The sequence below is a fragment of the Nasonia vitripennis genome, chromosome 1, assembly GCF_009193385.2.
Source record: "Nasonia vitripennis strain AsymCx chromosome 1, Nvit_psr_1.1, whole genome shotgun sequence".
NCBI classification, from domain to species: Eukaryota; Metazoa; Arthropoda; class Insecta; order Hymenoptera; family Pteromalidae; genus Nasonia; species Nasonia vitripennis.
In genome coordinates, this window is record NC_045757.1 from 32,838,257 (window position 1) to 32,851,387 (window position 13,131).

The window sequence follows — 13,131 nt, forward strand, 5'->3', positions numbered from 1 at the left end:
AAAATAAAACAGATAATTACTCACATGTATTCACTCTAATATCACGTGTACGTATTAGAGATCAAATGGGGTAAACGTAGGTCACCTTTCTTACCACTACAACATTATTTACACTGAATAGGAATTAAATAAAATGAAACAAGGAAATTTTTTGGATAATTTGTTTTTATTATCTCTTTTAGTCGCTTGGCGTGTATTAATAACGAGTTTTCTAATTATAATTAATATATTTAAAAATCACAGTCTTAGTTGAAGAATTGACAGCAGAAAATACTATCTGTACTCTATTCTCGTCGCAGTATTTTGAATTTCATTAATTTTATATTTATATTACAACATGGCTTTTCATCGTCATTATTAATTTCTGCCTAGTTTTTTTTTACTTCGATTCCATACATACAATATACTCTACTATCATTTACTTTTTTTCGTACAATTTGTGTATATGTGTGTGTATTATTGTTTTCTATGTACAATTATTATTAACGATACCACGTTATGTGCGTAATTCGTAGCCCAAATTTCTATTTAACAATAAACTGGTTGTCAGTCGCCTCGAACGACTTTTTGCAACTATATTTTATGGTACATTAAAAAAAAAATCTGTCCAGTACTATTCGATAAATAAAAAACGGGGCTAACGCATAATTCTTCAACGCTTATACAATTTGCAATATTTCATTATCCCTATATGGCATAATTTGTGATCAACACCGACTACGTCAATCCAATTTAACAAAAAGCTAATTAAATTTATTTAAAAAAAAACAACGTCTAAAACTCAAAACATAAGTGCCCAGCACATGAATTTCACTAAATAGATCATAATTTCCTAATTGATTTTCCCTTCACATTAATTCAAGTTTTTTCACGAACTCAAATATACTACAGATTATACAACAAAATTGAAAATTTGAAAATTTCCAATAACTGGACATTACAACTTCTCTCGTAGCATTCCTCATTAACTAGTTCATTCAATGTATCTACAGTCTTTAAATATCCTTCTATGCCTTCTTTAGAAAGAAAACAAAGTAAAAAAACTTATCTAAAAGCTTGCTTTGTTTTTTTTACTTTCAAAAAAAGAAACTTTTCAAGAGAAACATAGGTACTCGAAGTCAAACTCTTCTGGATGCGCGCAATATTTAATATTCAGCATGCATAAAGAGCAATACTGCGTATAAATGGTGCTACGAGACGCACGCCATGCTCGTTGGCACCGATTTATTATTTTTTTCGTCTTCTAGGAATGTAAAACTCAAAGTAATAAAAAGAATAAACACAGCTAATCGACGTACTTCTTTGTCTATATATATATAAAAAGAGGATACGGAGAATAACAGATACACGGACAAGAAAAATTCGTCGCAGGCTTCGAATTCCATTGAAAACAATAAAAAAATGTTTTTGGTCTAGACATGAAGCCTAATTGAATACGACGGTTGATGAGTTATTCAAGCAATGAATACGGAATTTATGAGATCTAATGATAAAAATATACAGTGACTCTATAGTTAATAAACACATCTTGATTAATAGTTGACCATATTTATAGTATCAGTTGAAATTGTAAAATAACTGATATAACTTTTAATTTATAAGTAGGACATATTAACATTGTAATTTTTATAAATCGGTTCGTAAAAATTCTGAATTCCCGAATTCAAGTAGTCAAATCATTCGAGACTCAAAACAAGTCTCGGTATCGTAATCAGAAGAACCATTTAATACAATTCCACGTGTTTAACAGCATAAAATCGATCAAAATCTTCTCGAGTCAATCTGAGTTAAGCAAACCCTGCTTTAAAGAAAACAACTGAATTTCTTTTCTAATGACAAATCGACTCAATTAAATTTTGTCGACAGTTCTCACTCTCCCAATGTCTCTGAATTACACCTGGCAACTCCCATTCAGCAATTCACCAAGAATCCTATCGAACCTGCTACCTCATTCAACGCGAATTCTCTCCATCTACAGTTATGCAATAACTGCCCAATCTCCAGAACAGCGACCGCGGAAGTCGCAACGCGACATGTCACGACAACTATAATCACAACGACGACAGCAACAGTCTGCCGTCAAACGGTGATGCAGGAAATGAGCTGTTGACACAGCTGACTGTACTGCAGTTGGTCCCCACTGATCCTGCGCATCTTGATGCCCTTGGACTCCTTCTCCTCGCTCTCGCAAACCCTCAGTTCAATCTGTACGCCACCAGGGTACTCCAGACTCAACCCGCTCCCGTCCATCTCCTGTCGTGAAAAGATGAAGCCTTTAGGCGGTGCACGCGCGTCGATGATCTGTTTGACCCGACCAAGAATCGCCTCGGAGTTAAGCCGACTTGACTCGTCGGACAACGTAACCTCGACTTCGGTTGGAACTGGCGTACCGCTGAGTGGTCGACCAATTCCTCGAGTTATGCTCGGCCTCAACGGGTCACAAGGCTCGGAGATGATGAAAGATGGAAGAGGACTGTAGTGCGGCAAGATATCTTCGAGGGAATCCGGCGACGGCGAAGGCGATGGAGAGCAGCCTACCAACGTCACCTGGCCGCCTAGAACGTCCGTCACCGAAATCTGCGGTGGCGGGGGTACCTGAGTGAAATATAAAGGGATCTATTTACGTATTTTAATCGTTCAATTGTAATTTGTTAAAAATAATGATTTTAGAGCTCAATACTATTTAACGGGTCGTATGAAAATTCTTGCGGTTTAATTACTTAGAAAGAGATTAATCCGATCATGAATCAACAACCTCGTATGAAAGTACAAGATTATTTTTAAAAGTTTACAAAAGCACGCACGTGTGCCTTTTATTGATTTTTCCGCACTAAAAATTCTGGAATCTATTTTCACTTATTTCAAATACAGAGGTACAAAAATACTTTTAATTTTGTGTGAATCAGTCTTTTAGCATCGAAAGCGTCCAAAAATGTTTTAATCATCGCGATGACGTTTCAAGAGTACTATTACAGGCGTTTTATTTTAGTTCTAACCTCCGATGCTAACTCAGTTAGTATAGACATTTACCCTTAATACATCGACGGGATGCTCCTCTTGAATCATATCTAAGGCAGGACTATTACTAGGAGAGTAGCTGACCGGCGTGGTAGCCGGCGAGCGGTGATGCCTTAGCGGACTCAAATCTAGAGGTGTGGCAGATTGCTGCGTTGGGGTACCGTGGACTATACTACCCTGTACTGGCGCCGTCGATAATCCACTCAAACCTGAAAAAGAATTATAATTTTAATGAATTGCCCGCAAGTCGTTGAAGATGTGAGGCAAGAAAAAACGTTAGTTTTAATATTTTATAGAACTATATTCTTTAATGATCTGAATAAATAAAGATTGGCAATGACAAAAACTTATTAGCCGATGAAGAATCGCATTAAATATTGAATAAAGATAACGTTTTCAATATTATCTGAAAAGCGTACCTTGTGTAATAGCGGCAATACCCCTCTCGTGAACAGGCGATCCAGGAATGCTCGCAGGACTATGCAGCGGCGAGGCAAGTTTTTGAAGCTGCTGGTACTCTTGCTGAAGGGCCTGAATATTCGGACCCTGTGGTCCCGAACCCTCGGAGGCACGACGTACCGGCGAGTATCGCTCGGCGTTAGTCACGTGGACACTTGGCTCCTTGTACGAATCCCTGGGACCGGCTATTAGAACATAAGTCAAAAAGATTTTTGGATTAGAGACTCATGCAATTGGTGGTGTTTTTTATTGCGAAAAATGTTTTTTTTTCATACTGAAAGGAGAATACGATCGGTTGGTTTTTTTCGTAATGCTGGCTGTACACGTTTTCCTCTAGTCTTTTTTACAACAGTTTTCTAACGAATTTCGACCAAACTTCATTTCATTAATAATTACGCGTTATCTAACGATACAGCGGATAAATACAAGAAAAATGTTTTATTTTAAGACAGCCATCGATTTTTTCTCGCTAGTCGTACTTCTATTTACCTATATCTATATATCAGATAACATGTATACACAGCAAAAAAAAAGAGTTATAACAGCTTTATTACAACCGTAAAATTAACTTATTGTAATATTAGAGCGCAGTTGCAGTAAATTTTGCTCTAAATTTTTTTTCATCCACTTTACTAGCATTATTCTAAAAACTCCAAAGTGTAAGGCCTTCGTCGCCAGTATATGACTTGACGAACGTCTTTTTCTACGAACATACGTATTCTCTTCTCAAGTACAAAACAAATGCAAATAGGTCAGGTGTGTATAGGTGTGTGCGTGTGTGTCTGTGTGTATGTGTAAGTGTGTGTGTATTCGTGTGTATGAGCGATAAACATTTACACGTGTACGTAATTTAGACACATTTTGTAAGTACATATACACTCGACGATTTTTTTTCACCTTATGTGGTTCTCGGAAATCACGACTTGGCAGGCTGCGTATACTCCGAATTGAGAGAGCATTAATTTACAATTACGAGTCACAAATTGGGCGATAAACCGATTTTCACGAGGAAGACGAGGTATACACTTTAAAAAGAGACGTGGCCACGCTCAAAAATCCATGACGTCAGTGCCGTTTGTGTAGATGTGCAAATCCAGAAAAAACCGGACACTTCAGGGGGTCTGAGTGAACACACCTACCCGACCACTTTTTTTCGTTCTTTAGGTCATATAGAACCCGAAAAACCTTGGGTTCCCAAGATTAAAAAATACCTATTTTTTTGCCGGGCAGTTTAAATTCTCTTATGGGAATTTAACACGGGGAAAATTATCGAAAACAAGCCACGATTAACTTTACCCATTCAGTGTACGAAGGTGCAATCCAAAAATGTATATTGCTAGGATCGAAGTATCAGAAGAGAGCTTCAATTTAAGGGCTGGTGAGTTGAAAATGGTTGCCTGGGCAAAAAGTTGTCTAGGCTTGAAAATAGTAAATAATCACGAAGAGTAAGATGTTTTACGAAAATCAGCTATCTTTCTCTTATTCTTAAAATTTTTATAACTTTTGATCCGAGCGGATAATTTTAATCATCAAAGGCTCAAATTGAAGCTCTTTTCTTTTTTCGTTTAAAAAAATTGGATTAACATTTTAATTTTACGATGAGCTATGTATATGCCTATCAATTATGGCCGTTTTTTGGCCGTTTTCATCGTCATATATATATAGCTGATCGTAAAATGAAAATGTTAATCTAAATTTTCAAACCGAAAACGGAAGACAAGAGCTACAATTTGAGCACCTGATGGTCGAAATTGATCATTCGGATCAAAAGTTATAAGGATTATAAAAATAAAAAAATCACCAATTTTCGTAAAAAATCGAAAAATTGGTGATTTTTTGCCATTTTCAAGCCTAGACAACTTTTGACCTAGGCAGCTATTTTTAACCCACCAGCCGTCAAATTAATTCTTTTTTTTAATACTTTGATTTTATTAAACCACATTTTAGGATTGCGTCTCCAGACAAAAAGTGGCAATTTTCTGATTTTCGTATTTTTTAATCTTGGGAACCCAAGGTTTTTCGGGTTCTATATGACCTAAAGAACGAAAAAAAGTGGTCGGGTAGGCGTGCTCCCAAATTTCAAATTTGTTCACTCAGACCCCCTGAAGTGTCCGTTTTTTTCTGGATTTGCACATATACGTTACAGTAATGACGTCAGTAGAGCTTTCTATATTGCAACAAATTGATTGGATTCTTCGCGTTTATTACCCAATTGCAACGATGCGGATAATTAAATTGTATGAAAATGTGAAATACATTGCAGACGCTCATTGTTTGAGTAATGTATGTTTTTCTTGTAACGAGATTTCGATTCATATTATTATTGAAGCTACCCGTCATGCAAACTATTTAACAATAAAATTTCATATTCATTGACAATCTCATTAACGATATATTAATAAGTAAATACTCGAATAAACGACTAAGTATTTATTTACATACATAACAAAAAACTTTTAAATGAGTTTCTACAACACACAGATCAATACGTACAACGTGACGTCTGCGACTTTCACGACTCGTTAGACGTACAGCATAATTGATAACTTTCACATCTCCATCAAATAGAAAAAAAAATTCAACCAAAAAAGTCCAACAACTCTAATGACATACCGTCGGTCTCAGAACCACCTTTAACGACAATTTACATTGCTACGTACTTAATCACAAGGCTTTCACAATACAGAAGCGCGCAACAAACACGCAAAGCAAGCCGACAACAACAACAATCAAACAACATATAAGTACACATATATCAAATAAAAGGCATAATATGGTGAATGTGTAAAAAAAATAAAGAATAGGGCGATTTACCAGTACTTGTGGGGTAAATAGAGGTTTTCCGGTGATGGGGCATTGTCGGGCCTCCTGCCCCTTTCAGATGATTCGGCAGCAGCCTCGACGGCAGGTAACACCTGTTCATCCTTTTTTCCACCTCCACGACCACCTCAGGGTTCAAAACTACATGCAGAGATGCGCGCGGATACATGTCGCACAAACGACGTATGGCGGTGACAAGATTTTGATAGATAGAGAGGTTCAGGCGTGTACGTGTGTTCATTTGTGTGCAGTGGACACAAAACAAAACCATGCAAAACCAAACAAAGAGAACAACAAAAAATTTTTTTTGTGAACAAAATAAATATCTTCCTTTTTTTATATTTAAATTTAATGAAGGTTATTGATAGACTTTTGTTATTTATTAAAGCTTTGTAAATGGCTTGATTTTTCAATGGCGTATATCAGTAACCTTTTACAAATGCAGGGTACCCTTGCGGAAATGCCAAAGTTGGAATAGATCCCCAAAACGTTAAAAAGGGTATTAAAATAATGCACAATGTTTTGTCACGCATTATGCGACAGATTTTTTAATGATAAATTCAGTGTTAATGTTGATATAATGGTGACACAAAATAAGAGTTGAAAAAATGATAATAAATGTAAAAATGTTTATTTCAGAATGCAAAACGTCAAAGTGGAATTTGTCTTGTTAATACGAAATAAAAAAATTAAAATAAGTAAAAATAAATTAAATACACAAATGAAAATACGCAAAAAATCGGATCTAATCAATACAATATAAGGCTTATGACTACATTAATAGCAATATTTAAATAAGTATAGATTTATAAACATCAAACTAATACACTATACATCAAATTTACTTCAAATGCATTCCAAATATTGTCATCAAAATATAATAGGTACAGATTTATCCCTTGAATTTCTACTAGAGTACTCTGTTTAAAATACATATATAAAGTATGAATGGCTAAGTGAGCAGAAACCAATGTATATCGTAACAAGAGTAACAATAAAAATAATAACTTGTTAACTATTAACTATAGTTTGCATATAGAGTGCAGACAACGATATACATATAGCGTACTATCTTTGTTCTACCAGGCGAAAAATACATATAAATAAATATATAGTAAAAAGGAAAAAATAATCGCAGTGAACGTTTTAATAATAAGTAGGAATATAATACGGTACCTGGACGCTGCATCACTGTTGTGAGGCCGGAACGTCGACGTCTGTCACTGCCACTGCTCGACGAGCTACCTGCGCTGCTGTCGCCTCCGTTCGTACCACTACTCAGCGATGGCGAGCAAGGCGAGAGTGCAGGACTTCCAGGCTGTTAAGAATCATTTTACTTAGTATTTTCATTTTATTTTTGATTCTGGTTGATTTGAAGCTGAATACAAGACTCACAGGTTGCAAATGTTCTCTGCTACCAGGCTGACTCCAGCTGCCCTCTTCTCCACTATTGCTACCGTGCTGTTGCTGATAGAAAACATGCAAATTCGCTCCACCATCCGAAGCTCTTCTCCCAAAACTGCTTGCTGAAATGCACAAATCACACACTCGTCAGCACGTTTTTCCACAAATTTTTAAACCACAATAACAAAACTTCATCACTCTTACTTGCGCCCATAGCGGAGGGTGGCTTGAGCAGATGCTGGTCCTTGATTTGGAAATTTTGTGGCGGCTGGTTTTGCACCAGAGGTAAGTTGAGCGCAAGATTCGTGTGCGGCAGGAGTTGCGGATCCGCGTTCAACTGGAGATTTGGTAGGAGATGCAGTGGTGCGTAGCCCATCGGGTATCCACAGGGATAGGCTGCATTGGCCGGCTGATGAGCCGTATCACCTGGGCCCACCGTGTGCCGACGCGTTGCGTGGTAAGGCGTACCGATGGGTAGTTGAAGGCCACTGCGTTCCTCCATTTCGACGCCTTCCGTTTCTCCGAACTGCCGATAATAAAAGATTAGTGTTAAGATCTAGTTAAATATCGGCAAAAATGAGCTTTAAGAGAACTCGAGTTTTTTTACACTCTTGAGATTAGATAATGTAGCGTATATATTATATAGACTCAGCAGACAGAATACAACTTTTATCAACTTTGGGACAGCTTGATCAGATCTTTTTAAATTTTTCCGATTAACAAGCAATTTGCCTTAATTGACAATCATTCATGCAAATACATCAATAAATGATTCTAAGTAATTAAACGTATTCAACAATTCAGATTGTCTAATGAATAAAACAGTGACGGAGATAAAAAAAATTAATTTCAAAAAAGAAAATTGTCCCATGTTACACAATTTGAAAACCACGTAAAAACACATTCCCGTCAAAACACAATCCAGTAAATCACGTCTCCACATCAGTCGCCAGCTCATTCTCCCAATGTCAAGCGGTCCCCTCCACGCGAACCTTCGAAAAGCACGAGTCACTCGTTCGCAGACGGTAATTACCTTCTCGAGCTGATGAGCGTCGTCGGGCACGTAGCCGCCAGGCACGTTCTGTATGCTGGGCACGCTCGTCACCGCGTTCTCCAATTGATCGCAGAGCAAATTGTAAATTGCCGAGACGTGATTGAAGGCGTTGCCCTGGACAGCTTGCAGCAGCGTGTCGATGTCGAGGCCTGGCAGTTTAAGCATGCTCTCGATCACGAGCTGGTTTAGCTGTTGCGGTACTAGCGAATCGCCGTTGAGACTGATGCTCTCGGACTCGGCTTCCGTGGGCTGGCTGCCTTCACCGAACATCCACTGATGCGACAGGATCTGTGAGATGCTGAGACGTCGTTCCGGCTCTACCACCAGCATATGCCTTATCAACCACTCGCACTCTGTTGAAGATAATGAGATATCAAACATTGAATTTTATGAAAATTAGTTTTTCCCGTGAAAAGGGAAAGTTCGAATGAAAACAGCATAAGATATTATGTTATGTAAGATAAAAACTTAGTGACTGGGAAGAAATATATTTTAAGCACTTTTTTTCAAGAAAATTGTTTAATTTTATTATATGAAAGGCACGATATTTTTTCTGATTTATTATTAATTGTATGCTTCAATAGAAATTAGACTTCACCGGCTCTTATCACTCGATTTTATCCATCTTAAAAATAAATATTAAATAAACAAATTTTAACAACTATTAGCCCGCAAATTTTACTTTTGATTTTGCAGCGACATTTGTTAAAAAAATTTCTTACAGCCCTACCGTTCAAAAGCTATGCAAAAATTATTTTCCGTATAGATTCGCATAATTGGCAAAAAAGATGTGTACCCCTGGTGGGACTCGAACCCACAATCCCCGGTTTAGGAGACCGATGCCTTATCCATTAGGCCACAGGGGCTCGCGATGATACATAGTTTCTACACATCTAACTGCCGATAGACGACGTTACCGCCTTGTTTTGCTAGCCGCTCCTCACTTATCAATAGAGGCGATACTTCTTTACATAGTCATAAGAATGTCTCGCGCTGTAGCTTACAATGTTTCTTAGACGAGAATTGGATGTCTACACGTGCAAGAACGTGTAAACATTATGTTTTGGATGAGTCGCATTATTCGTCAATATTTAAACATTTTTTTGAAATTCGTATTTTCTAGTGAGTCAAAGAAGCTTTTGACCACTCATTGACTTAGATATACATCATTTTAATTATTATTACCAGATAAAAAATACGTTTCAACTTTTTAACATACCTGCAGACATGAAGAAAGGTATCCTAAATTTCCCTGAAATCACTACAGATCTGAGTGATTGCATAGTGGGTCCATCAAATGGTAAAACTCCACAAACTAATACATATAGTACAACTCCCAGGCTCTGCAATAGAATGATACAATTATATAAAATCATATTTGAGGTTTGAGATAAAAGACATACTATAAAATAATTTACTAATGATATTTACCCAAACATCTGCTCTAGGACCATCATATTGTCTCCCTTCGAAGATTTCTGGTGCTGCATAGGGTGGTGAACCGCACCAAGTGCTCAAAGGTACACCTGGCTTAAATTCATTGCTGAATCCAAAATCTGCTAATTTAATATTGTTGTCTGCATCCAGCAACAGATTTTCAGCCTAAAAAAGGAATATATTAATTATAGATTAAGTGATTGTGGAATAAGCAATTTTATTGTAGTCTTAAAAATTCAACAACTCTTAAGCAAACAACCTTTTGAGTATAACAACATTAACATCAATTTAATTTGAAAGATATTGAAATTGCAATATATAGTTAGAATTGATAAAATGCATGACAATTATAAGCAGGTCAATCAATTTAAGGAGGTAATGTTGTTTAATCCTCACTGTGACTTAAGTTGATCAAGACAATCAGTTTATTTTTATTTTATTTGAAAGAAATAATTATTCAATTGCAAACAACTACTTTTTGATTAATTTGTATAATTTGCTAACTCATTTGTCTGATATTAATTTTTACAATCTAAGAATATATGTGATTCCAATTTAGACCCTAATTTAAGCATTGGGCTATAGAACTACTGCATAAATAAAATCAATAAACACATTAGCACATGTATGAATAGAGTACATATATCTGATACAATCATAACCTTGTAAGATGGTTTGAGTCTCTACCTTAAATGAAACATTTCAATAATACCTTAAGATCTCGATGAACAACTCTTTGTTGATGAAGGTAACGAACTGCTTGAACAATTTGACGAAAGATTCTTCTTGCCTCTGGCTCTACCATCCTACCATTCCTAACTAAGTGATCAAATATTTCACCACCAGGTGCGTACTCAGTCACTAAGTATATCATTTTTTCTGTCTCCATCACTTGATATAGTCTAATTATATGTGGATGCCTCAGTCTCTTCATTATGTGCACTTCCCGAAATATTTTTGCTAGGTTCTCCTCATTCAGCTTGGTCTTGTCAATAATTTTAATGGCCACCTGTAAAAATGTTGAAATGTCATCGCATTGCAATCTTTATAGCTGCTCATAAATAGTTCAAGTGTATTGATTTGATCTTGAACATTCTTGTTAAATATAAACCCTGCGCCAAAATATTGTTTGAATAAACAAATGACTCTAAATTAAATTATTGCTCTCTCAGCAATGAATCTGATTTTCCTTGAGACCAAACTACTTTTCCCCACTGAATCCCACACTCAACTACAAAATCAAAATTAGCCCAATAAAAACTATTGCACCAGACAGTCAGCGCTCTCCAGAAGCCTGTCGTACTCATAATTCTCAATGACTTTCTCTCTTTCTCTCTCTCTCCCACTCATAAGTGTGTCTAATGCATTCGCAAAGACAAACACAGCCGCGCTCGAAGAAAAACAAGCCAGCGTGAAAATTAAAAAAACAAATACGCGCTGACATCACAAAGCCTCTAAAAAAATAAAAAAAATTGCAGAGTAAGAGAGCCCTTTAAACGTCATATCCATACAAATATAGCTATCCGTCCCTCGCTCCATTTCTCTCTCTCTCTCTCTCTCTCTCTGTCTCTCTCTTCGTATGACGTAAACGGAATCATGCGCCAAATGTGCGTACGTATCCGGCAATTTCTCGAGCCTGCGTCCCGTCGAGCGGAAAATCGCTCGGCGCGAGCAAGTGAGCGTGAGAGAGAGAGAGAGAGAGAGAGAGAGAGAGAGAGAAAAAGAAGATAGAAATTAAGAATGCTCGCAGACGTACAGGCACACGCAGACGGTCGCGTGATATTCGTAAACACGCGCTGAGTACGATCCTCCATCTCTCTCTCTCTCTCTCTCTCTTTTACATACTCGCTCGCTCAATCGAGTTGAACTTTCTCTGTCGCTCTCCATTCATTCGCGGCTTCTTATCGGCTAGACGCAAAAATTTTCGAGAAGCTCGCTGCATAGACGAGGAGAGAAAAAAATTCTATCATTATGTACATCGCGCCGAGAGAGATGCGGTCGTGTGCGTGACAGTTGGCGAGGCCTCGCTGATCATGCGAGAGGGAGAGAGAGAGAGAAAGTCAGTCCGTGTACTGATAAAGTACGAGCAGATGGGAGCAAGGAGGGGAGAGAGAGGGATATACTACACACACTCACACACGCATTGAGCGACGAGAAAATAAAAAAGCTCCTCTCTCTCTCTCTCTCTCTCTCGACGGTGTGGGCAGCGGAGTGTATATAGCAATCGAAGAACAACTTCTTCGATTATGTTTTTCTGCAGCGAACACGCACGTACACACACACACACACCCAAGAGAGAGAAACGTGTACACAACACAGAGAAAGAGAGGGAGAGCAATTGTCACCTTGGATTTCGTGACGACGTGGGTGGCCATCTTGACGACGGCGAAGTTGCCCTTGCCGATCGTCTTCTCGAGCTCATAGTAGCCGACGCGGATGAGCTTGTTAACGGGGAACTGCTGCTGCTGCTGATTCCCCGCTGTCGAGCTCGCGGATGCCATTTTCACTACGTTCTCTCGCGCGGCGCCCCGAGAGCGCGCACACGATAAATATCTTAATATCTACTGCTGCTGGTGCTGCTGCTGTTGCACTCGTGAGTTTCGCGGCGTGTATATATGTTTGTTATATATACATGAGTAGCATACGACCGCGGCGGCGGCGGCGGCGGCGACGACGACGATGCGTATGTACGAATGCGATACTTAATACACACTACTTATAGTATAGGTACTTTGGGGAGTGTATTGTACAACGCGACAATGATCAACGGGTTGATCTATATACGGGCGAGAAAGAGAGAAAAGATGCCGTTCGTTCACTCGCGCACGGCGGCGGCCGCCAGCTTGCTGAGCGACTGACTGACTCGGCCGCCGCGAATCGCGATTATTGTTGTGTCTCCGAGCGATAGCGCCCCTACTGGATACGCGAGTGCCTCTACG

General features: G+C 38.2%; 1 protein-coding gene and 1 non-coding gene across 5 annotated transcripts; both read right to left on the minus strand.

Moving 5' to 3' along the window:
* Positions 1-147: 147 nt before the first annotated feature.
* Positions 148-13,120, minus strand: LOC100120317 (serine/threonine-protein kinase SIK3). 4 transcript variants are annotated; one of them, XM_003423852.5, is made up of 12 exons: positions 12,538-13,110; positions 10,905-11,201; positions 10,187-10,357; positions 9,975-10,098; positions 8,735-9,108; positions 7,906-8,227; positions 7,693-7,823; positions 7,474-7,615; positions 6,292-6,438; positions 3,438-3,662; positions 3,031-3,227; positions 170-2,595 (listed from the first exon to the last, which is right to left on the minus strand). In XM_003423852.5, the coding sequence occupies exons 1-12, from the start codon at positions 12,691-12,693 to the stop codon at positions 2,080-2,082; spliced, it is 2,802 nt and encodes a 933-aa protein (XP_003423900.1). In that variant the 5' UTR covers positions 12,694-13,110; the 3' UTR covers positions 170-2,079. The 4 variants fall into 4 exon arrangements, with proteins under 4 accessions (XP_032455283.1, XP_008215196.1, XP_003423900.1 ...); XM_003423853.5 differs by having other exon boundaries at positions 213-2,616; positions 12,538-13,120; XM_032599392.1 differs by lacking the exon at positions 6,292-6,438 and having other exon boundaries at positions 148-2,595; positions 12,538-13,120.
* Positions 9,549-9,621, minus strand: TRNAR-CCU. Its single transcript has one exon. It is a non-coding gene; the product is annotated as a tRNA-Arg (tRNA).
* Positions 13,121-13,131: the final 11 nt, after the last annotated feature.